The sequence below is a fragment of the Budorcas taxicolor genome, chromosome 7 (assembly GCF_023091745.1).
Source record: "Budorcas taxicolor isolate Tak-1 chromosome 7, Takin1.1, whole genome shotgun sequence".
NCBI classification, from domain to species: Eukaryota; Metazoa; Chordata; class Mammalia; order Artiodactyla; family Bovidae; genus Budorcas; species Budorcas taxicolor.
Genome location: NC_068916.1, coordinates 17388199 through 17410903, shown reverse-complemented (window position 1 = coordinate 17410903; position 22705 = coordinate 17388199). Strand labels below are relative to the sequence as shown.

The window sequence follows — 22705 nt, the reverse complement described above, 5'->3', positions numbered from 1 at the left end:
GAGAACCAATATTTTGGCATCAGTCATGGTCTTCTGAGTGTGTACTAATCTACAAACTCATCAAGTTGTATATATTCATTATGCACAGCTTTTTTTGTATGTAAAAAATTACTCAATTAAAAGAAAAGAAAATAGAAATAGCCTTCTATGAATGAAAGGTATTGATCTGGTCTCTGATGGAAGGAAGTAAGATTCAGGTGGAGAATATAGCATGATCAAGTTGTTGTTGGGCATATGTTGGGGCTGAGAGGTGAACACAGAGAGAAAGGCCATAGTGGGACATTCAGCATCTCACAAACTTGGGCCTCCATCTGGAAGAGATCAGCTCAGTGATTTGATAACTTCATCTTTGTAGGACTTGATCAAAAAGCAGCTTATAAGTAATAGCTAATGTGAAGACATCTACAGCCAAGATATTTCTTTAAAAAGCAGAAGAAAAGAGACTTCCTTCTTCTGATCCCTTCCCCTGCTCCCCCCCAAATTTGCAAGTTTATTTTGGTCAGAAATAGCAAATCAGAATGGAAACTAACACCATGGTCCTCTTGGCCCTGTTTGGACTTTGCACTTCCAACCTGGCTGGGTTGTTGGTCCATGAACTAAATTCTGAATATTGGCCCTGATACCCACTTACTCTGGAACTCATCATTCTCCTTTATGTGTCAAGGCTTATTTAATCTCCTCAGCATCATCTGAAATCACATATCCTTCAAGAAACCACTTATTGTGGATTATAAAAAACCCTAATTTGAAAAGATACATGCATCCTAAAGTTCATAGCAGCATTACTGACAATTGCTAACATATGGAAGCAACCTGAGTGTCCATCAACAGATGAATGGAAAAAAGATGTGCTATACACACACACTGGAATACTTCTAAGCCATAAAAAAGAATGAAAATTTGCCATTTGCAGCAACATGTATGAACCTGGAGGGCATTATGCTAAGTGAAGTAAGTCAGGCAGAGAAAGATAAAAACTGTATGATATCACTTAGAGGTGGGATTTGAAAAACACAAGAAACTGGTGAATGTATATAATAAAAAAGAAGCAGACTCACAGATGTAGAGAATAAGTTAGTGGTTACCAGTGGGGAGGAGGGGCAACGTGAGGATGGGGGAGTGGGAGGTACGACAGTGTTTTCATTGTCACATTTGGGGGGTGATACTGCTAGCCTCTAGTGGGTGGGGCTTACAACAGGCTCCCACAGCAAAGAATAATCCAGCTCCAATGTCAATAATCCCAAGATATAGAAAAAACACACAGAGCATAATTAAAAATTTTCTAACATTAGTGGGAGCTCTGGGCATAGAGCTTAGATGTAACTTTTATTTTCTTCTATTTCAAATCCATGTTACTAAGATTTCTATAAGAAATGTACTTTAAGAGTTTTAAACATCATTTTATTATGAAAACTTGCCAAGCTGCAAGAATTTTACAGTGAATGCCCATGTACCTGAGAGAGGCTGGGACTTGGGACCATTTGTTGCAGTGGTTCCACCTGGACAAACATCTCCCTGAACAACAAAATGCAAAATGGGACGAATAACTTCACACATGCACAGATGGGGTCAAATTATGAAAATAAGATACAAAAATGTGGCAAGCCAGTTGCCATTTCTGAGGGGTGGAAGCAAAATCAGGTCCTGCACATGAACCTGGAATCTTCAGTGAACATTTTACTTGTGTTTTTACAATGTATCTCCATGTCTGCATTGCCCTCTCACTTCATTTATTCATCTTACTTTTTAAAATTAATTTATTTCTTTATTGAAGGATAATTGCTTTACAGAATTTTTTTGTTTTCTGTCAAACCTCAGCATGAATCAGCCATAGGTATACATATATCTCCTCCCTTTTGAACCTCCCTTGCATCTCCCTCCCCATCCCACCCCTCTAAGTTGATACAGAGCCCCTGTTTGAGTTTCCTGAGCCATACAGCAAATTCCCATTGGCTATCTATTTTGCATATGGTAATGTAAGTTTCCATGTTACTCTTTCCACACATCTCACCCTCTCCTCCCCTCTCCCCATATCCATAAGTCTATTCTCTATGTCTGTTTCTCCATTGCTGCCCTGTAAATAAATTCTTCAGTACCATTTTTCTAGATTACATATATATGCATTGCAGCTGCTGCTGCTAAGTTGCTTCAATCATGTCCAACTCTGTGCAACCCCATAGATGGCAGCCCATCAGGCTCTTCTGTCCCTGGGATTCTCCAGGCAAGAATACTGGAGTGGGTTGCCATTTCCTTCTCCAATGCATGCATAAATGCTAAGTTGCTTCGGTCATGTCTGACTCTGTATGACTCCATGGACAGCAGCCCACCAGGCTCCTCTGTCTACGGAATTCTCTAGGCAAGAAGACTGGAGTGGGTTACCATTTCCTTCTCTCATATATACATTAGAATATGATATTTATCTTTCTCTTTCTGACACACTTCACTCTGTATAATAGGTTCTAGGTTCACCCACCTCATTAGAACTAACTCAAATGTGTTCCTTTTTAGGGCTGAGTAATATTCCATTGTGCATATGTACCACAACTTATTTATCCATTCATCTGTTGATGGACATCTAGGCTGCTTCCATGTTCTAACTATTGTAAATAGTGCTGCGATGAACAATGGGATACATGTGTCTTTTTCAATTTTGGTTTCCTCAGGGTATATGCCTAGGAGTGGGATTGCTGGATCATATGGTGGTTTTATTCTTAGTTTTTAAAGAATCTCCATACCATCTTCCATAGTGCCTGTATCAGTCTACATTCCCACCAACAGTGCAAGAGCATTCCCTTTTCTCCACACCCTCTCCAGCATTTATTGTTTGTAGACTTTTTGGTGATGGCCATTCTGACTGATGTGAGGTGATATCTCATTGTAGTTTTGATTTGCATTTCTCTAATAATGAGTGATGTTGAGCATCTTTTCATGTGTTGTTAGCCATCTGTATGTCTTCTTCAGAGAAATGTCTGTTTAGATCTGTTTCCCACTTTTTGATTGGGTTGTTTGTTTTTCTAGTATTGAGTTGTATGAGCTGCTTGTATACTTTAGAAATTAATCCTTTGTCAGTTGTTTCATTTGCTATTATTTTCTCCCATTCTGAGGGTTGTCTTTTCAACTTGCTTATAGTTTCCTTTGCTATGCAAAAGTTTTTAAGTTTAATCAGGTCCCATTTGTTTACTTTTGTTTTTATTTCCATTACTCTAGAAGGTAGGTCATAGAGGATCTTGCTTTGATTCATGTCATCGAGTGTTTGGCCTATGTTTTCCTCAAAGAGTTTTATAGCTTCTGGTCTTACATTTAGGTCTTTAATCCATTTTGAGTTTATCTTTGTGTATGGTGTTAGAAAGTGTTCTAATTTCATTTTTTTTTACATGTCGCTGTCCAGTTTTCCCAGCACTATTTATTGAAGAGGCTATCTTTGCCGCATTGTATATTCTTGCCTCCTTTGTCAAAAATGAAGTACCCATAGGTGCATGGGTTTATTTCTGGGATTTCTATCTTGTTCCATTGGTCTATATTTCTGTTTCTGTGCCAGTACCATATGGTGTTGATGACTGTAGCTTAGTAGTATAATCTGAAGTCAGGAAGGTTTCTTCCTCCAGCTCCATTCGTCTTTCTCAAGACTGCTTTGGCTATTTGGGGTCTTTTGTGTTTCCATAAGAAATGTGTAATTTTTTGTTCTAGTTCTGTGAAAATTTTCATTTGGAATTTGATAGGAATCACACTGAATCTGTAGGTTGCATTTGGTAGTATAGTCATTTTCACAATATTGATTCTTTTTACCCAGGAACATGGAATATCTCTCCATCTGCTTATGTCGTCTTTGATTCTTTCCTTAGTATCTTATAACTTTCTGTGTAACAGTTCTTTTGTTTCCTTAGGTAAGTTTATTCCTAGATATTTAATTCTTTTTGTTGCAATAGTGAATGGGATTGATTCCTCAATTTTTCTTTCCAATTTGTCATTGTTAGTATATAGAAATGCAAGTGATTTCTGTGTATTGATTTTGTATCCTGCAACTATAATAAATTCACTGATTAGCTCTAGTAATTTTCTGACATTCATCTTATTTTTTCAAATACATTTCAGAGGAAGTTGTATCCTTCAGTTGACTGTCTCTGTTTCTGTATTAAAAAAAAAAAAAAAAAAAACAACTGCTGTTCTCTTTAGTTTCTCATTAGAATACTAGAAGATGGTCCCACAGTAGCTGTTACAAAATCCCCAATTCTCCTTGAGAAACACCAGAGATAAAGACATATAAGTTCCTATTTCTGTTTTCATTTTGTCATGATGGCTCGAAGTCTCTTTTTGCCTTTGAGTGGTAAGTCGTTAAAATATTTTATTCTCTCTTAGGAAAAACAGATATTGTATATTAATGGGTATATATGGAATCTAGAAAAAAGGTACTGATGAATCTATTTGCAGGGCAGGAATAGACACAGGCACAGAGAATGGAACTGTGGACAATGGGGAAGGTGGGGGGTAAGGAGGCAAGAAATAGGTGAGACAAATTGAGGAATAGCATTGAAACATACACATTATCATGTGTAAAATAGATAGCTAGTGGGGAGATGCTATATAACACAGAAAGTGCACTCAGTGCTCTGTGACAACTTTGAGGGGTAGACTGGGGTGGGGGGAAGTGGGGGTGAAGTTCAAGAGACAGATGACATATGTATACTTATGGGTGACTCAAGTTGTTGTATGGCAGAAGCCAACACAACACTATAGAGCAATTATCCTCCAATTAAAAATAATTTTAAAAAAAAAGAAAAAATTTTTTTAATATTTTATTCTCTTTAAGTAGAAATAGCAAGGGCACTTCAACTCTCATACTCTGTCTTGTTTTCAACACTGTGGCTTGGGCAGGGGGCATCCACCTGGTTTGCTCTTTTAAACCATGGCTGAGGTATGTCTCCTATGGAAATACCTGGAGGAATTAAGATGGGTCACTTCAAAATGATTTTATCAGGCAAGGGGGCTCTTCAAAGCTTGCAATCTCTTCTATTCCATCGTACGAGGATAGGATCAAAGTGAGCTTCTGGGGTGGTTGTTGTTGTGCTGTGCTCAGTCATGTCCTACTCTTTGCAACCTCATGAACAGAGGAACCTGGCAGGCTACAGTCCACTGGATTTTCCAGGCAAGAATATTGGAGGGGGTTGTCGTTTCCTTCTCCAGGAGATCTTTGCCACCTCATCTCCTGCAACTGTTGCACTGGCAGGCAGATTCTTTACTGCTGACCCAACTGGGGATCCCTTGCAAAACATGAATCTCATGTAAGAATGGATTCTTTCGTGTCAGGGCCAGGTTTTTGGCATGGAAAGCTGTCCTGTGCTCATTTTTCTTCCTGAAACTGAGTTTGATTCTTCCGGATCTATTTGCTTAGTGAGCCAGAATTTCCATACTTGAGTCCTCTAAGTCTCTGAGCTGACCACTCGGAGCATGCAAATTGCTTGTAAATTTACTGAGCATGCAAACTGCTCATAAAATTGCAATGTTGCTCTTTCAGTATGAACGTACCTTGATGGGAACTAAAAATTGATGAGTATCTTTCTTGTTTCCGAGAAATCACATTTGCTTCCTGCTCCTAATTTTGGAAGCCCCAACATGCATTTTATAAACATTGAAATTGCTCGTCATTCCATGCTATGTGTGTTTTTGTTTTTGTTTTACTAAAAATACCAAGAGGACTTCTAGAATTATACTTTTTAATTTACTTGCCCACGATAAACTCATTTAATTGTCCAAGTCCTGTGACTTTCTTTTTTGGCCACACTGGGAAACACAGAATCTTAGTTCCCGGACCAGGAATCCAATCCAGCCCCTCAGTAGAAAAAGTGCAGAATCCTAACCACTGAACGACCAGGGAATTCTCCAACTCTTTTGACTTTTATGAAACATTTGTCCAGTGAGAAAACCTAACTTCTGTATTATTCTCAGATAGAATAAACTGCTAATGAATGTTAAATTCAACAATTGATGAAGCCACATTTTGCTACCTATATAACTTCCTAGGGGCTTCCTTGGTGGCTCAGACGGTAAACAATCTGCCTGCAATTCGATTCAGGCGGCCCAGGTTTGATCCTTGGGTCATGACAATCCCCTGGAGAAGGAAATGACAATCCTCTTCAGTATTCTTGCCTGGAAAATCCCATGGACAGAAGAACCTGGTGGGCTATATATAGTCCATGAAGTCACAAAGACTGAGCAACTAACACTTTCACTTTGCTTTCTTTCATATACTTATAAAAGGCATTAAAGTAAATAATTATTTGTCAGTATTATTCAGCTTTCTAAATTTTCCCCTGTTTCATCCATTTTTATCCTTGACATCTCAAAAATATTATTATCGGTCTGTGAATGTTTGTTGACCATGATCAACTGACTTTTAGCGCTCAACGACCAAACAGTCTCTAGAGGGCCAAAACTGTGTTGAATATGCTCAATGTGTTTAGAGAAAGTATTCAAGAGCTATTTGGGGGAGGAAAGTAAAGTCAGCCTCAACAGATTCAGGCCACCAGAAAGTATTTAAAAAATTTAACTCCCCTTTTGTTTTCTCCCCCAGGACTTTCCTGCTTAATTTTCTTTCTGAATATTCCTAACGCATCATTTCAAGGTATGTGGGTGATGGGCAGAATGAATCTGGAATAGTTTGTGTAGCCTGTGTTTCTACAGATGTTGTTGTTGTTGTTGTTGTTGTCGTTGTTGTTGTTTTGGACCACACCCTGAGGCATGTGGGACCCTAGTTCCCTGACCAGGGATCAAATCCATAGCCCCTGCACTGGAAGGTGGAATCTTAACCACTGGATTGCCAGGAAAGTCCCTATAGATGTTTCTTTACAAAGCAGTTTGAGGATAAGCAGAACAACTTTTGCTTTCCCCAAACTCAGAGTTAAAAAGAGAAATATGGAAATGGTAAGCATTTGCTCAAACTCATGTGACTCTCCAAGTAATTCTAGCCTTCACAGTTTTTCTTACCATGCTACATTTATGACACTTAAAAAGAAACAGCTTTATTGGCTCATTCTTACTGTGTAACTGAGGCTATTTACACAAAGAATCCACAAAAGTCAGAAGAACAATTATATAGAAATAATAAAGAGAAAACAATTCTTTTTATTATGCATGCATGCTAAGTCTCTTCAGTTGTGTCTGACTCTTTGCAAAACCTTATGGATTGTAAGCTGCCAGGCTCCTCTGTCCTTGGGATTCTCCGGGCAAGAATACTGGAGTGGGTTGCCATGCCCTCCTCCAGGGGATCTTCCTGACCCAGGGATCAAACCTGTGTCTTCTGTGGCTTCTTCACTGCAGGCAGATTCTTCAACGCTGAGCCACAATCCATAGGATCGCAAAGAGTTGGACATTACTAAGCAACTAAGCACATCACACTGGGGAAGCCCTCTTTTTATCATGGTGTATATATATATGCTCTTTTACCTATATATACCTATAAATAAATATATACCTATGCTAATATATTTCTATATAGCTATGCCTATATACTTGTCTGTGTATATATGTGTGTATATATATATATATACACACACCTATATGTACTTATTTACCTATATATAAATATATAAAATATACATATATATATATACATATATACACACACACCTATTTATGGGCTTCCCTAATGGCTCAGTGGTAAAGAATCTGCCTGCAGTGCAGGAGACACAGGAGACACAAGCTTGATCCTTGGGTCGGAAAGACCCTCTGGAGTAGGAAATGGCACCCCACTCCAGTATTCTTGCCTGGAGAATCCCATGGACAGGGTAGCCTAGTGGGCTACAGTCCATAGGGTTGCAAAGAGTTACACATGGCTGAGTGACTGAGAATGTTGTACCTATTTACTTATTTATATAGTTATTTTTAAGTATATATTAATATAAATATAGACAAATAGGTGTATATTTAAATATATATACATACATAGGTATAGACATTTAAAAATATATATTATATATATAATTAACTAAATATGTGTATATTTAAACACATGAGTCACAGTAAAAAGAGTGATCATCTTTTATTATTTCCATATAATTTTTGTGGGTTCTTTGTGCAAATAGCCTATGTATGTTAAATAGTACATACATAAATATAAACATCCACTTACATACATAAATAGGTAAATAGATATAGATACAGACCAAGACTTGGTAAATGCAGATATGACTCTGTATGTATTATTTACAAATGCAGTCACAGTTTATGCTTTTTAAAATATGTTTTTATTTCACCTAATACATCCTGAATATCTCTTGTCAATCAGACATAGCATTCCATTTTGTTAATATACCACAGTTTATTGATCCATTTTCCTGTTGCTGGACTCCTGATTTTCTGTTTCTGATGGTTGACTATGATGAAGAGGGCTGCTGTGAAGCCTTTTGAACAACGACTTCATGTGCAAGTCTTTCTGTGGACATATGCTCTCATTTTTCTTGGGAGAATTTCTCTAAGAGGAATCACTGGATCATAGGATGACCAAATATGTAGAATTATTTTCATCTTGTAAATGATAAAATGAAAGCAAAAAATTAAGAAAATGCAATCTAGCCTGGGAAACTGCAAATTAAAAATCATGAGGCTTGCGTGGTGGTCAAATGGTTATAACTCTATGTTTTCACTGCAAGGGGCATGGGTTTGATCCCTATTCTGGGAACTAAGGTCCCTCATGCTGTGCCTCCTGGCCAATAAAAAAAAAATAGTAAGGAAGTATTATCTTCTTGAATATTTAGTGGGAGATTGCCGTGAGACATTAACTTTTTAAGATTATATTTTTAACATTTTCTTTTTGGCTCTCCTGGGTCTTTGACGCTGCACAGGCTTTTCTCGAGTTTTGGAGAACAGAGGCTACTCTCTAGCTGTGGTACAGCTTCTCACTGTGGTGGCCTCTCTTGTTATCGGGCACTTAGGCTTCAGTACTGGCAGTGCATAGGCTCTGTAGTTGTGGCAAGTGGGCTCAGTTGCTCCAAGGTGTGTGGGATCTTCCTGGACCAGGAATTGAACCCACATCTCCTGAACTGGTAGGTGGATTCTTTACCATGAGCCACCAGGGAAGCCCATAAGATTACAGTTTGAACTCAGGGATGATCAGTCTGTCTTCCTGTTCACTCCTGTCTACCATTCCACGTCAAGATGGTCTCCATCTCATGGCTGTCCCACTGCTCAAGAAAACCTTCTGCTAGAGACTTCCCTGGCTGTCCAGTGGTTAAGATTCCACACTTTCAACACAAAGGACCCGGGTTCAACCTCCAGTTGAGGAACTAAGATCCCACGTGCCATGTGGCAGGGCCAAAAAAGAAAAAAAAGAAAAAACCCACCTTCTGCTAGATTTTCTCATACTTAGTCATCTCAGCCACACTTGCCCTGGTCATCCTACAGAATTTCTCTTCCTGACCCTCTCTTAGCCTCTGGCTTCTTTTTTTCAAATTTATTTTTAATTGGAGGATAATTGCCTTATGGTATTGTGTTGGTTTCTGCCATACATCAATATGAATCAGCTATCAGTTCAGTTCAGTTGCTCAGTGTCGAATTCTTTGAGACCCCATGGACTGCAACGTGCCAGGCTTCCCTGTTCATCACCAACTCCTGGAGCTTGCTCACACTCATGGCTGTACATATGTCCCCTCCTTCTGGAACCTCCCTCCCACCCCATCCCACCCCTTTAATTTGTTACAGAGTGCTGGGTTTGAGCTTCATGCGTCATACAGTAAAATTTTCACTGGCTATCTAATCTTACATATGGTAATATATGTTTCAATGCTACTTTCTCAATTCATCCCATCTCGGGCTTCTTCCTGTGGGTGTTCAGTCGCTAAGTCGTGTCCGACTCTTTGTGGCCCCATGGACTGCAGCACACCAGACTTCCCTGTCCTTCACCATCTCCTGGAGTTTGCTCAAACTCATGTCCATTACGGAGAAGGCAATAGCACCCCACTGCAGTACTCTTGCCTGGAGAATCACAAGGACAGGGGAGCCTGGTGGGCTGCTGTCTATGGGATCGCACAGAGTCAGACACAACTGAAGTGACTTAGCAGTAGTAGCAGCAGCAGCATGTCCATTGAGTTGGTGATGTCATCCAACCATCTCATTCTCTGCCACCCCCTTCTCTGTCACCTTCTCCTCTTGCCCTCAATCTGGCTTCTTACATCTATTTGCAATCCTTTCCATAGGGGATAATATGTTCCCTTGTCCCCTCATAAAAATATAAGCTCTGTGGAACCAGGGCCTGGAGTGCTTTCATTAACTGGTGGGTAAGAGAAGGTAAACCAAGGGCTGAACCTAAGGAGTACTCTGTAGTGGACTGAACACCTGCATAATAGGATAGTGACATGGACTGAATTCACTCATTTGACCTTTGATGGATCCTTAATCGCAGATGTGAATGAATGCCTGGATACCCAGGCTTGCCCTTCAAAAGCCACCTGCACTGGTACTGTGGGAAGCTACTTCTGCACCTGTAAATCTGGATATGAATCAAGCAATGGGAAGAGACATTTTAATGATCCTGGAGTGACATGCATAGGTGAGTGTTATTTCAGTAAGAACATTCTAGAAAAAAACTAGATCTACTCGTCCCTCCTATTGAGAGATTGGACCTAAATTTTGATAATAACTTATCAAATCAATGGCTTTGATAGTGGAGACCTACGTGCTAGGCATGAAAAACAATTTTTTGTTGAATAGCATTAAAGAACCCTTCAATTATTTAGCTCAAGGATCTTTTTGTTTAGACTGCATAGTCTTTGGATCTAAGTACTAAGTGAGAAGGAATGTTACCAGGGATGTATAAAAGGCATTTGTCCTCAATTTGGAATATTTTAAAGTCCATATTAATAAGGGGTTGGCAGACATGTATAGCCTAATGAGTTTTTCTCATTTGGAAATGTTGTTGTTCAGTTGCTAAGTCATGTCTCACTCTTTGCAACCCCATGGACTGCAGCATGCCAGTCTTCCCTATCCTTCACTATCTCCCAGAGTTTGCTCAAATTCGTGTGCATTGAGTTGGTAATGCTATCTAGCTGTCTCATCCTTTGCTGCCCTCTTCTTCCTTTGCCTTCAACCTTTCTCAGCATCAGGGTCTTTTTCAATGAGTTAGCTCTTCACTTCAGGTGGCCAAAGTATTGGAGCTTCAACTTTAGCATCGGTCCTTCCAATGAATATTCAGGACTGATTTCCTTTAGAATCGATTGATTTGATCTTGCTGTCCAAAGGACTCTCAAGAGCCTTCTCCAGCATCACAATTTGAAGGCATCAATTCTTTGGTGCACAGCCTTCTTCATGATCCAACTCACATCTGTATACAACTACTGGAAAAATCATAGCTTTGACTATACAGACCTTTGTTGGCATTAGCAAAATGATGTCTCTGCTTGTTAATATGCTGTCTAGATTTGTCATAGCTTTCCTTCCAAGGAGCAAATTTCCTAATACACTAAAAAAAAATAGAGTTCACACAAAATTTTATTACTACCATTTTGCATTTTGGGGTTTCAAAAAACTATTAGCATTTACATTTGTGTTTATAGCAAAAAATTAATGAAAAGGTTATAAAGATTTGTGCATGGAAATTTGTTTTCATTATATGTTCTAACATGTTATTGCTTCAGTTTAGAAAGTAGTTTTTAGAAAGTGTTTTATAAGAACTTAAATTCTAAAACACGCTAGTGATTTTTCTAATGTTGTTCCTGACTTTCTCAAATGGAGAAATCAACTCTTTTTAAAAAGTTGTTTGTATATTTATTTTTTAGGTAGAAAGAAATTTTCTCAGGAGTAGGATTATGGAATCATATGATAACTCTATTTTTATTTTTTTAAGTACTCCACACTGTTCTCCATAGTGGCTGTATCAATTTACATTCCTACCAACAATGTAGGAGGGTTCCCTTCTCTCCACACCCTCTTCAGAATGTATTGCTTGTAGACTCTGAACATAAGAAAACCAGCTGTGCTCAAGAGACAGAAAACGTGGACTCATCGTAAAGTAGTCTTAGTTCTTCCGTTGTTTTCTACACAGATGAGTTCTATGCATGCTCAGTTACTCCATCACACCCCGACCCCATGGACTATAGCCCACCAAGCTCCTCTTGTCCATGAAACTTTCCAGGCAAGAGTACTGAAGTGGATTACCATTTTCCTGACCTGGGGATCGAACCCACATCTCTCGTGTCTCCTGCCTTGGCAGGTAGATTCTTTACCACTAGCACCACCTGGGAAGCCCAATGAGTTCCATTCTGTTTTCTAAATCTCACCCCACTGTTTCCTTTGGGAATTTCTTGTATGGTGTTTTCGTATTCTCTTACACTTTGTCACTTCTTCTGAGACATATTTTCTACTTTAAAAATCTACTTTAAAAATCTACTCACCACTCTCTGTTCCTTCTACTGTTTTTTAAACAATAAAGAAATATATATGTTAGTTAGCGTTAGTTGCTCATTCATGTCCAACTCTGCAACGCCATAGACTATAGCCCACCAGGCTCCTCTGTCCATGGGATTTCCCAGGAAGAATACTAGAATGGGTTGACTTTTCCTTCTCCAAGGGATATTCCCAACCCAGAGATTGAGCCTAGGTCTCCCACATTGCAGGCACATTCATTATAGTCTGAGCCACCAGGGAAGCCCATATTAAACTATTTTTTTAAGTAATATGTATTTAACTATTTTTTTAAGTAAAAAAAATGTTTGAAGTATTTATTGTTGTTTTTCAGTCACTAAGTTGTGTTCAACTCTTTGCAACCCCATGGACTGTAGCACGCCAGGCTTTCCTGTCTTTAACTACCTCCCAGATTGGAGAAGGCAATGACAACCCACTCCACTGTTCTTGCCTGGAGAATCCCAGGGATGGAGCCTGGTGGGCTGCCCTCTCTGGGGTCACACAGAGTCGGACACGACTGAAGCCACTTAGCAGCAGAGCAGAGTTTGCTCAGATTCATGTCCATTGAGTCAGTGATGCTATCTAACCATCTCATCTAACTGATTATTCTACTCTTATTTTCCTTGCTTGTAGTTACCCTTCATTAACATGGTATTAGGGCTTCCCTGGTGACTCAGTAAAGAATCTATCTTCCTGTCATCATCCTCATGGATGGGCTCCAACGCTAGAAAAAAAAAGTTTTATATAGTCCAATAAAAATTGATTTTAAAAAAGGAAAATAAATATGAGTAATCCTGTTCACTGCTCTGATACTGGCTGACCATCTCAGTTGGGTTGGCACTTAGTAGTTTTCTAGAGGCAAAACTTTCAGCTTTATATTGAGACAGCCTTGAGCAAACCAAGGTGAGTGTCTTGAAATGCACAGACTGTGACCTGTGTGCTGGACATGCCACAAAGGTGGCATGAAAAGGTGAACTCATGGAGCCCTGAGTGACCCCATGGAGCCCTGAGTGACCCCATGGAGCCCTGTCACTGACTGATTCACTTTTCATCCTTTTCCTGCCACAGATAAGAATGAATGCCTGAACAGCACAGCGTGCCCACTGACAGCCACGTGTAAGAACACCCGGGGAAGCTACTTATGTATCTGCAATCCTGGGTTTGAGACACCTGATCGGAGAGCTCAATTTACTGGCTCCAGAGGAACTTGCATAGGTAAGCAGATTCTCTGACGCCTTCCGGTGAAAATTTCCTTAAAGAAAGAGTTGACCAAAACAAACAATGCATCAGTACAGATCTTACTTCCGTATGCTAATAACCTTTCAATTCCTCAGTATCTAAGCACTGTCATTTGATACAGCTGTTTATGTGTGCATAACATGTATGTGTGTGTGTCAGTCGCTTCAGCTAGTTCCGTTCTTTGCCATCCCATGGACTGTAGCCCGCCAGGCTGCTCTGTCCATGGGATTCTCCAGGCAAGAATACTGGAGGGGGTTGCCATTTCCTTCTCCAAGGGATATTCCCGACCCAGAGATCAAATCCTGGTGTCCCACATTGCAGGCAGATTCATTACAGTCTGAGCCACCAGGGAAGCCCAAATATGTTTTAAACTATTTTTTATTTTTAATTAAAAAAATTTTATTTAAGTATTTATTGTTGTTGTTCAGTCGCTTAGTTTTATCCAGCTCTTTGCAACTCCATGGACTGCAGCATGCCAGGCTTCCCTGTCTTTAACTGTCTCCCAGAGTTTGCTCAGATTCATGTGCATTGAGTCAGTGATGCTATCTAATCATCTCATCTAACTGATTATTCTACTCTTTAATTTCCCTTGCTGGTAGTTACCCTTCATTAACATGGTATTCGGGCTACCCTGATGACTGAGACAGTAAAGAATCTACCTTCCTGTCATCATCCTCATGGATGGGCTTCAACACTAGAAAAAAAATGTTTTGTATACTCCAATAAAAATTAATTTTAGAAATGGAAAGTAAATATGAGTAATCCTGTTCACTGCTCTGACACTGGCTGAACATCTTGGTTGGGTTGACAATCAGTGGTTTTCTAGAGGCAAAACTTTCAGCTTTATATTGAGACAGCCTTGAGCAAACCAAGGTGAGTGCCTTGAAATGCACAGACTGTGACCTGTGTGCTGGACATGCCACAAAGGTGGCATGAAAAGGTGAACTCATGGAGCCCTGAGTGACCCCATGGAACCCTGTCACTGACTGATTCACTTTTCATCCTTTTCTTGCCACAGATAAGAATGAATGCCTGAACCCCGCACTGTGTTCACCGACAGCCCGGTGTAAGAACACCCGGGGAAGCTACTTATGTGTCTGCAATCCTGGGTTTGAGACACCGGATGGGGGAACTCAATTTACTGACTCCGGAGGAACTTGCATAAGTAAGCAGATTCCCTGATGCCTTCGGGTGTAAATTTTTCTGAGGGAAAGAGTTGAGGTAAACAAGTGAAGGAAAACAATGCATCAGTATGGATCTGACTTCAGTGTGCTAATAACCCTTCAATTCCTCAGTATCTAAACACTGTCCTTTGATATAGCTGCCTATGTGTGTTTATGTGTGCTTAACACGTATGTGTGCACACATGTTTACGAGCGCTCAGTCGCTTCAATCATGTTCTATTCTTTGCGACCCCATGCACTGTAGCCCACCAGGCTCCTCTGTCCATGGGATTCTCCAGGCAAGAGTACTGGAGTGGGTTGGTATGACCTCCTCTAGGGGATCTTCCTGATCCAGGGTTCGAATCCAGGTCTCCTGCGTCTCCTGCTTTGGCAGGCAGTTCTTTACTACTGAGCAGAGGTGCGTTCCAAATGTGCAGCTCCTGTTAAGGTAACACAAAAGACTCCCCCTAGTGGTTGCCAATTTATTCGTATTTTAACTTGTCTTTCTGACTTCTATTGAAATATTAAAACTTAGGGCAACTCAATTAAAAAACGAAAAGACAAATTATTTTTATAAAAGAATAGAGACATATATATATATATATATATATATATATATATATATATATATGTATGTAACTAAAGCACTTTGCTGTACTCCTGAAACTAATACAACATTGTTAATCAACTATACTCCAATATAAAATAAGTTTTTTAAAAAATGAAAAAACCCACATAATAAGGGAAAATATTTACAAATGATAAGATGAATTAGGGATTAGTATCCCTCAGCAAAAGATTCGAATAGACATTTTTCCAAAAAAGAAATACAGATGGCCAACAGGCACATGGAAAGATGTTTAACATTGCTGATCATCAGAGCAATGCAAATCAAAACCACAATGAAGTAACACCTCACACCTGTCAGAATGGCTATCATCAGAAAGTCTACAGATAAATGTTGGAGAGGATGTGGAATAAAGGAAACCCTTGTACATTGTCGGTGGAATTTGTCACTATGGAAAACAGGGATTCCCTGGTGACTCAGAGGGTAAAGAATCTGCCTGCAGTGTGGGAGACCTGAGTTCGATCCCTGTGTCAGGCATATCTCCTGGAGAAGAAAGTGGCAGCTCACTCCAGTATTCTTGCCTGGAAAATCCCATGGACAGAGGAGAAGCCTGGCAGGCTACAGACCACAGGGTTGCAAAGAGGTGGACATGACTAAGTGACTTCACTTTCACTTTATGGAAAACAATATGGAGTTTCCTCAAAATACTAAACAAAGAACTGCGATATGATCCAGCAATTCCACTCCTGGGTATATATCTGAAGAAAACAAACACATTAATTTGAAAAGATACATTCATCCCAATGTTCATAGCAGTAGTGTTTACAATAGCCAAGATACAGAAGCAATCTGTGTCCATCAACAGATAAATGGATAAAGAAGATGTGAGATATACAGACAGACAGATATAGATATACACAGAATGGAATACTACTCAGCCATAAAAAAGAATGAAATTCTGACATTTGTAACAATATGGACTAGAGAGTATTATGCTTAGTGAAATAAGTCAGACAAACACATTATGATATTACTTACATGTGGACTCTAAGAAATAAAACAAATAGATATATAACAAAACAGAAACAGACTCACAGATATAGAGAACAAACTAGTGGCTCCAGTGGGGAGAAGAAGGGGGAGGGGCAAGATAGGGGTATAGAATTAAGAGGTACAAACAAGTATGTATAAAGTAAATAAGCAACAAGGATATATTATATAGCAGAGGGAAATATACCCATTACTTTGTGATCATTTTAAATGGGGTATAATCTATATAAAAATATTGAATCACTATGTTATATACCTGAAAATAATACAGTATTATAAATAAACTATACTTCAATTTTGGGCTTCCCTGGTTGCTCAAACAATCTGTCTGCAATGCAGGAGACCCAGGTTTGATCCCTGAGGAAGATACCCTGGAGAAGGGAATGGCAATCCAGTATTCTTGCCTGGAGAATTCTATGGACAGAGGAGTCTGGTGGGCTACAGTCCATGGGGGCACAAAGACTCAGATATGAATAAGCGACTAACACACACACAAACACACACATATACACACAAACACTTCAATTGGTTAGCAGGCATGACAATCAGCAGGTATGACTGAGAAGCAGAAATCCCATAATCCCTTTTGTAAAGAAAGCTGGAAGGAAGTTGGAAAAAGGAAAAGTTGGGAGGGAAATTTTCCCAATTTCAGACTGGGAAGAAACATTTCTGTTTTTCTTTCTTTCTTTTTTTTTTTTTTTTTAATTCTCATTCTATTTCTAGGAATCAACCCTAGGTCCCCTATCCCAACCCAAGTTACATTTTCGGAAGACTATAAACAACAGGTATGTTTCCATCTTTGTAAGTCTGTGTTTGGTGCCCACCACCAGTATGTGGAAATAAACAGTAATTACAAATAAAATACTCTTAGAGGGAATATGCTTAAATATAAAATATAAAACAAGCGTTCAAATCAGTCTCCCTGCACCTGCCAGCGCACATATACATAATGGTCTCTGGGGATAAAAAGGTGTTTCTTGATATTAATATTTTTGCATCATCTCCCACTTCTTCCATATTTTGTTTTAGCGATTGCTTTCTTTCTGAGCAACAATGTATTGTTTGGAGAATATATGGCAGCCATGAAGTGTTCTCAGTCAACACTAGTTCTGTACAGAATTAATTATAAAAAAGACGCCATCTGGGACTTCCTGGTGGTCCAGTGGTTAAGATTCTGTGCGTCCAATCCCTGGTCACAGAACTAAGATTTCGCATGCTAAATGGCATGGCCAAATTATTATAAAAAAAAAACAACAGTAAGCACCCACACCCCCTCAATTTAACCATCATTATGGTTGATATAATTTCACTGTTGCAAGTGCTGTGTGTTATTGCAAAGAAATCTTTCAAAAGTGACTTACAAAACAAACGTATGTTACATCGGGACAATATGGAAATCAATATTACACCCATAAGATGAATTTTCAAAATTCAATCCTTTGTTTCATTAAAAGTTATTTGCAGTTTGATCTAAATTGCCCAGTGTCATATAGAACTTATAGGACTTAAAAAACATGCCTTCTAGACCATTTAGGTTAAAGTGCACTTTTGGAAAACAGACTGTCTCTAGTCACAGTCAAGAATAAAGGTAAATGGAATATTAGCTATAAAAAAGAACACATTTGAGTCAATTCAATGAGGTGGATGAAACTGGAGCCTATTATACAGAGTGAAGTAAGTCAGAAAGAGAAATGCCAATGCAGTATATTAACACATATATATGGAATTTAGAAAGATGGTAATGATGACCCTGTATGCAAGACCGCAAAAGAGACACAGATGTAAAGAACAGACTTTTGAACTATGTGGGAGAAGGCGAGGGTGGGATGATTTGAGAGAATAGCATTGAAACATGTATATTATCAAATGCAAAATAGATGAACAGTGCACGTTCAATGGATGAAGCAGGGCACTCAAAGCCGGTGCTCTGGAACAATGCAGAAAGATGGGATGGGGAGGGAAGAGGGAGGGGGAATCAGGATTGGGGGACACATGTACACCCATGGCTGATTCATGCTGATGTATGGCAAAATCCCCACAATATTGTATACTCCAATTAAAATAAATTAATTAATTTTTTAAAAAAGAAATTACACACAAACCAGAAAAAAAAAAAGAAAAAAGTGGGAGGAGAATAAATAAAGCTGGGGAAAAAAGAATAAACGTGAATATGTTATAAAGATTGTTTTTATTAACATGGACAGTGCAAAGACATATTTACATCATTGTCTCTTATACACCAAGGTTATATAGAAATAAATATTTTATATAAAATATATAAAAATAGAAATAAATTTTAATATTTTGACCATAATGAATGGCATTTGATTGTTTCACTTCCATCCCCCAAAGTTTATATATTCGAATTGCCCCTCCTCCAATTTTAATTTTCTCAGTGAGAAAAAAGATATTAACTTAATAGTTGGGAATATTTAGGCATTTTTGACAGGTAAGCTGTCTAGAAATTATTTTTGAGAATAATGAGGTGGGTATTGAACTGATTCACTCTTTTCAAATGGATATCCACTAGTCCCAAAACAATGTATTGAACTTTATTTAGATTGTGTGTGTGTTAAACTCCAGCAAGTGTGTTTAATTTTGCCGTCTTGCATTCACAGATATGTGAGAGTATTTCTCTGCCAGGACCAACTGTTTTAATAAAGCTTCTGAGAACTTGAGAACAACCTCTGGATGCGTCTAAGTGAATGAAAGCCAATGATATGTTTCTATTCTTTCCTTTTAGGGCACCACCAAGGACCCAAATACCTCTGTTTCCATGGTGACCAAAGGAGTACCAGAAGATAACACACTTGTGTTACAGGTCTGAAATCATTCCCAGTTTCTGTGAATGTTTTCTCACAGTAGATAAGTCTCCATCTTTTTCTTCCTCCAATATGCCTGAAGGAATTAATTATAAGTTAGATGGGACAAATTGTTTTTCCTTTCTGGGCCTCCGCATCACAGGGCAAATCCAAACCGCACGTGTAGATTTTTAACCTTATTTCTAGAGGTCTTTCCCTTCCTTCTTTTCTGAAAATAAACATTTTCCCATATTGGATGACAATTGACTGTTTCTTCAGGGGTATACTAAAAAGCTGTAAGAGAAAGTACAAATGCAGGGGAATTTAGCAGAAAAGCAAAGGTGAAACCAGGTATCATGGGTACGTTCTCAGTCGCTCAGTCGTGTCCGACTCCTGGCAACCCCACTGACTATAGGCCACCAGGCTCCTCTGTCCATGGGACTTTCCAGGCAGGAATACTGGAGTGGGTTGCCATTTCCTCCTCCAGGGGATTGTCTCCACCCTGGAAACCAGGTAGAAGGTAATGCAAAATCTAGGACCAGTGAATTAAAAACATTCAATTACTTCACAATGGAATGAAGTGAGAGTGTAAGGTCTGAGTTTCTTCCATCTTTGTTTAAACATTCACACCTTTTCCCTACACTGTTCCCTTCTTCTGCTATTAGGCAATGGAAATATTCCCAGAGAAAGCTCTTAGTTACGGAAGCTTTCAAGAAATATCTGGAAAATAGAAAACTGTAATTGTACTCCTGCCTGGAAAATCCCATGGACAGAGGAGCCTGGTGGGCTGCTGTCCATGGGGTCGCAAAGGGTCAGACACGACTGAGTGACTTCACTTTCACTTTTCACTTTCATGCATTGGAGGAGGAAATGGCAACCCACTCCCGTGTTCTTGCCTGGAGAATCCCAGGGACGGGGGAGCCTGGTGGGTTACTGTCTCTGCGGTCACACGGAGTCAGACACGACTGAAGTGACTTCGCAGCAGCAGCAGCAGCAGCAGTTTCCTTTTATGATATCCTCCTAGACAATAGTCATTTTCACGACCACTACTTTTTTGTTTATACATATTTCATTCTTTACAAAATTTTTTTATTGGTATACCACATTCTATTTTTTATTTATTCCTAAGTATTTTGTTCTTGTTTAAAATTTTTATTGGAGTATAGTTAATTGACAATGTTGATAGTTTCAGGTGTATAGCAAAGACATTCAGTTATATATATATTCATTCTTTTACAGCTTCTTTTCCTATATAGGTATTGTAGAATGTGGAGTATAGGTCCCTGTGCTATACAGTAGGTCTGTGTATGTTAATCCCAATTTCCTAATTTGTCCCTCCCTACATCCTATGTTTCCCCTTTGGTAATCATTAGTTTGTTTTAGAAATCTGTGAGTCTGTTTCTATTTTATAAACGCACTTACAATTTTTAAAGTTTTTTTTTCCCATTATGGTTTATCACAGGATAGTGAATGTAGTTCCCTGTGCTCTACAGTAGGACCTTGTTTTTTATCCATCCTATGTATAGTCGTTAGCATCTGTTAATCCCAAACCCCCAGTCCATCCCTCTCCCAACCGTCTCCCTCTCACCAACCACAAGTCTGCTCTCCACATCTGCACACTCACTATTTGTATGGCAGGAAATAGCCGATTTTTTTGGCAACTTCAGCAACATCACCACCAAGCCATCTCAGGAACATAAAGAAGAAACCGCCCGTTTTGCGACACAGTATCTTGACAGAGTGCAGTCGGCAGCCTATGAAGCTGCCCTCAATCGACCCACAGGAGGAACGCTGAGGAGAGAGTCACAATTTATGGGTAAGCTGCAGTCATAGATACTCAGGCAGACTCTCAAACTTAATTGGGTTCAGGAAATGCTGGTTGAGGCAGAAAACAGCCTTCTCTTTCTTTACACTGGCAAAATCTGTGTATGTACTTGACATGAAATATCTTATTTCTCTTCAGAACCCTAAGTTTGCATTGGATGAGGCTTGAAAGTTCATTTGACTGGACCATCCATTCATCTTTCAAGTCTAACCTATTTTTAAAGTGAATCTTTTGTGGCTGTGTGTACTGTCACTTTTAATCCAAGAGTCACCCTAGGGTTCTTAGGTACAAATCTTTATCAAGGATATACTGAAGGATAAAGCAGTCTTTACTCTTAGAATTAACAAGGTTTCCATGGGCATAAAGAGCACCTAGTAAAGTGTCTGATACCTAAAAGGATTTCTGCTGTGTACTTAGCCACTCAGTCATGTCAGACTCTTTGTAACTCTGGACTGTATCCTGCCAGGCTCCTCTGTCCATGAAATTCCCCAGGCAAGAATATTGGAGTGGGGTGCCATTTCCTCCTCCAGAGGATCTTCCTGACTCATTGAACCCAAATTTCCTGTGTCTTCTGCATCGCAGGAGAATTCTTTACCCGATGAGCCATCAGAGAAGCACCCTAGAAGTATTTACTAATAGTCAAATGAATGAATGAATATATGAACAGAAAAGCTGTGGTGTTGTCATCAATTAGAGGATAAAATTCCACTTTAAGAAATTATTTTGTTGAAGTATAGTTATCCCCCTCACAACCTCTAAGTTTTCAGGCTCTTCTTTCCTGCTGACATCATGCGTAAGCAATGATATCTCACTATAGTTTTATCTGCATATCACTGACTACTAGAGGATTAGATGTCTCTATTTTATGCTAGCCATTAGGTTTCTTTTTTGTGATTATTCTGGTTTATATTTTTTGTCCATTTTCCCTTATCCTTTTGCTCTTTGTCCATTGTGTTTTGGGGTTTTATCTTATTGATATTTAGGAGATTTTTACATATGATGGACCTCATTTATGTCTCTAAATATCTTCTGCCAATCTGTGGTTTGTTGAAAGGATGTTTGAGTGGAGATGTTTTCACTTTTGATGTAATCAAATTTGTCTGTCTTAGAGAGGAGGTGAGGGACATAGCGAATGTCAGGGAAGCAGTTTGTGATGCTAATTAGAGTGAATAGAGTAGGCTTGGAAAGAAGGCAAGATTTGTGAGAAGACTTGAAGAAGAAGGAGTGAGCTGCATGCATATCTGGGGGAGAATGATACTGGTCAGAGGGCTTGAGGTGAGCATTCCTGGTGTGTTGGAGATACTTACAGAGTGACTGAAGGTGACTGGACAAGGAACTGATGCAAGGCAAGATCAAGCAGGGTCTTCCTGGGAATTGTAACAGCACTGACTTTTATTCAGGGAGACCCTATCTGATTCACATTTTGAAAGGATCCCACTGGCTGCTCTGGGAGAACAATGAATGCAGTTAGATGATTGGGATGAGCCAGGAGAGATCTCCTGGTGGGCCAGATGAAGTCAGTGCCCCAAATCAGATTCACACCAAGGTTGGTGTCTTTTCAGCAAAAGGTCTGGATTTGCTGCCAAGGGTGCATGTGGAGTTTGAGAGAAAGGGAAAGTTTGGTGCTGAAGTTGATTAATATATAGATGATGAAAATGTTTAGCTTATT

General features: G+C 39.2%; 1 protein-coding gene across 1 annotated transcript in view; it reads left to right on the top strand.

Annotated features, from left to right (window-relative positions):
- Positions 1 to 4293: 4293 nt before the first annotated feature.
- The window catches only part of LOC128050549 (adhesion G protein-coupled receptor E3-like), a 57704-nt gene continuing 39292 nt past the window's right edge, over positions 4294 to 22705 (top strand). Inside the window, exons 1-8 of the mRNA XM_052642806.1 lie at positions 4294 to 4324; positions 6569 to 6619; positions 10394 to 10540; positions 13459 to 13605; positions 14648 to 14794; positions 17134 to 17195; positions 19154 to 19231; positions 20850 to 21027. Coding sequence (XP_052498766.1) covers positions 4294 to 4324; positions 6569 to 6619; positions 10394 to 10540; positions 13459 to 13605; positions 14648 to 14794; positions 17134 to 17195; positions 19154 to 19231; positions 20850 to 21027 — 841 coding nt within the window. The remainder of the gene's footprint in view (positions 4325 to 6568; positions 6620 to 10393; positions 10541 to 13458; positions 13606 to 14647; positions 14795 to 17133; positions 17196 to 19153; positions 19232 to 20849; positions 21028 to 22705) is intronic.